The sequence below is a fragment of the Corvus brachyrhynchos genome, unplaced genomic scaffold (assembly GCF_000691975.1).
Source record: "Corvus brachyrhynchos isolate BGI_N302 unplaced genomic scaffold, ASM69197v1 scaffold4, whole genome shotgun sequence".
Lineage (NCBI taxonomy): Eukaryota > Metazoa > Chordata > Aves > Passeriformes > Corvidae > Corvus > Corvus brachyrhynchos.
The window spans coordinates 2,806,445-2,808,186 of NW_008237878.1; the positions used below are offsets into that span (position 1 = coordinate 2,806,445).

The 1,742-nt window shown below is 63.8% G+C and overlaps 1 protein-coding gene across 1 annotated transcript in view; it reads right to left on the reverse strand.

Moving 5' to 3' along the window:
- Positions 1-1,742, reverse strand: part of SEMA3G (semaphorin 3G) — a 9,834-nt gene that overhangs the window by 1,427 nt on the left and 6,665 nt on the right. The window contains 6 exon segments of the mRNA XM_017732293.1: positions 5-232; positions 324-463; positions 750-975; positions 1,146-1,187; positions 1,453-1,544; positions 1,645-1,705. Coding sequence (XP_017587782.1) covers positions 5-232; positions 324-463; positions 750-975; positions 1,146-1,187; positions 1,453-1,544; positions 1,645-1,705 — 789 coding nt within the window.

Here is a 1,742-nt window from a genome sequence, read left to right on the forward strand (position 1 = left end):
GTGCCCCCAGCCAGGGCTCGGGGCAGAGCGGGTGCGGGAGCTCATCCCCTCGCCCTCGGGGGACGGTGTGTGCCAGCTGCTCGCTGGCGATCACCTCCAGGGTGGTCTTGGACACGGTCCGGGTGAAGCCGTGCTCCAGCGTTTTGCAGTAGTAGGTGCCGGCGTCGTGCCGGTGCAGCTTGCGGAAAAGCAGCCCGTGCTCCGTCTGCAGGATGCGCTCGTCCGTCTTCACCTGTCGGCCACCGCGAGGCTGGGGGTGTCCAGGTCTGGCCCCACACCCCTCCCGTGTGCCCGCAAGGGGAGCAGGTGCAGGGGAGCCTCACCTCATCCCGCTGCTCATCGGGGGGCCTCTGGACAAACCACTGCACGCTGGCCTGCGGGGACCGGGGCACACACTCCAGGAATGTGCTGTTGTCCTCTGCCCCATAAAGCACCTTCTCCTCAACGCTCTCAAAATCATCCACTGGGGCAAAGACAGGCACAGACTCACAGGGAGGGCAGAGCCAGACTTCCACTTGCCCAGGCGTCAACCCCCCTTGGCCACCGTGTGACTTCATCCCTTTCTCTCCCAGAGGACAGCCCCAGCCCCAGCAGCACCCACCTTCTCTTGGTCTGGTCTATGAGATGGGCAGGTGAGAGTGCCCACATGGAATGGCCACAAGCCCCTCTGTGTGCTAGGGCTGTGGATGTCAGGACATCTTGGGGCACCTGGAGGAGCCCCTCAGCCCTGCAGGCCCCCAGTCTCTCACCGGTCAGGTTCTGGTCCAGACACTGGTGTGCAGGGTGGCTGTGGCGGGCGTCCTGGCGGCGCTGGCGGCGCTTGCCGGAGGGCTGGTAGTGGGTGCAGGCGGTGCCATCCCAGGCGCAGTAGGGATCCCTGGCCAGGCAGCACTCGGCACAACCAGTGCCGTAGGACTCACACTGGTGCAGCCGCACCTGGGCCACCCCCAGGCTGGAGCCCACGTAGAGCGTTTGCTGGGGGAACAGCACCAAGGTGGTGATGTTGGCAACCCCCATGGGCTCAGCACCTGGGGGCCCAACCAGGACACCCCAGGGCAAGCACCACACAGCTTTGAGAGGCTAGTCACCACAGCTGGTCACCTGCCTGGTCCCCAGCCCCTTGGCCAAGCCGTGTCTGTACTCACACGCTTGACGGAGATCTCCATCTGTGTGATGGGCACAGGCATCTGTAGGAGAGAGGAGTGGTCATCAGGCTGGCATAATCCTCACCACGGACAGCCCAGCTCTTTCAGAGCCACCAGGGCTTGGCAGAGAATCAGCAATGTTTTGTGGAGGGTGAAAATACCCCCAGCCACCCTCTTCCCTCACAGCCTCAAGACCTTCCAGTGACCAACAACTCAGTGACAGCCCCGAGCCTCCATCCCCACGTGTGTCCCCAACCTGAGCTCACCCCACTGCCCCCTCCCTTACACATGGGGCAGTAAATGTCACCTTAAAAACCTGCAGCTCCTCCAAGATGACTTCCTCAGTTGTGGCTGAGCTTGTCTTCTGCAGGACCACCACCTTCAGCACTGAGCCAGCATCTGGGGGCCGAGGAGGATGGAGGTGTGAGCACCCTGCATCACACAGCCCTGGGAGCCCCAGCTCCGGGGCTCCTTCCTGCACTCTGCTCCTGCTGCTCACCTGTCCCAAGGAACAGGATGTCGTGCTGCCCGTCCTCGGCCTCCACCCTGTCCACCACGAGCTGGCGCAGCCGGTGGGGCAGGTCAGTGTCACCGAGG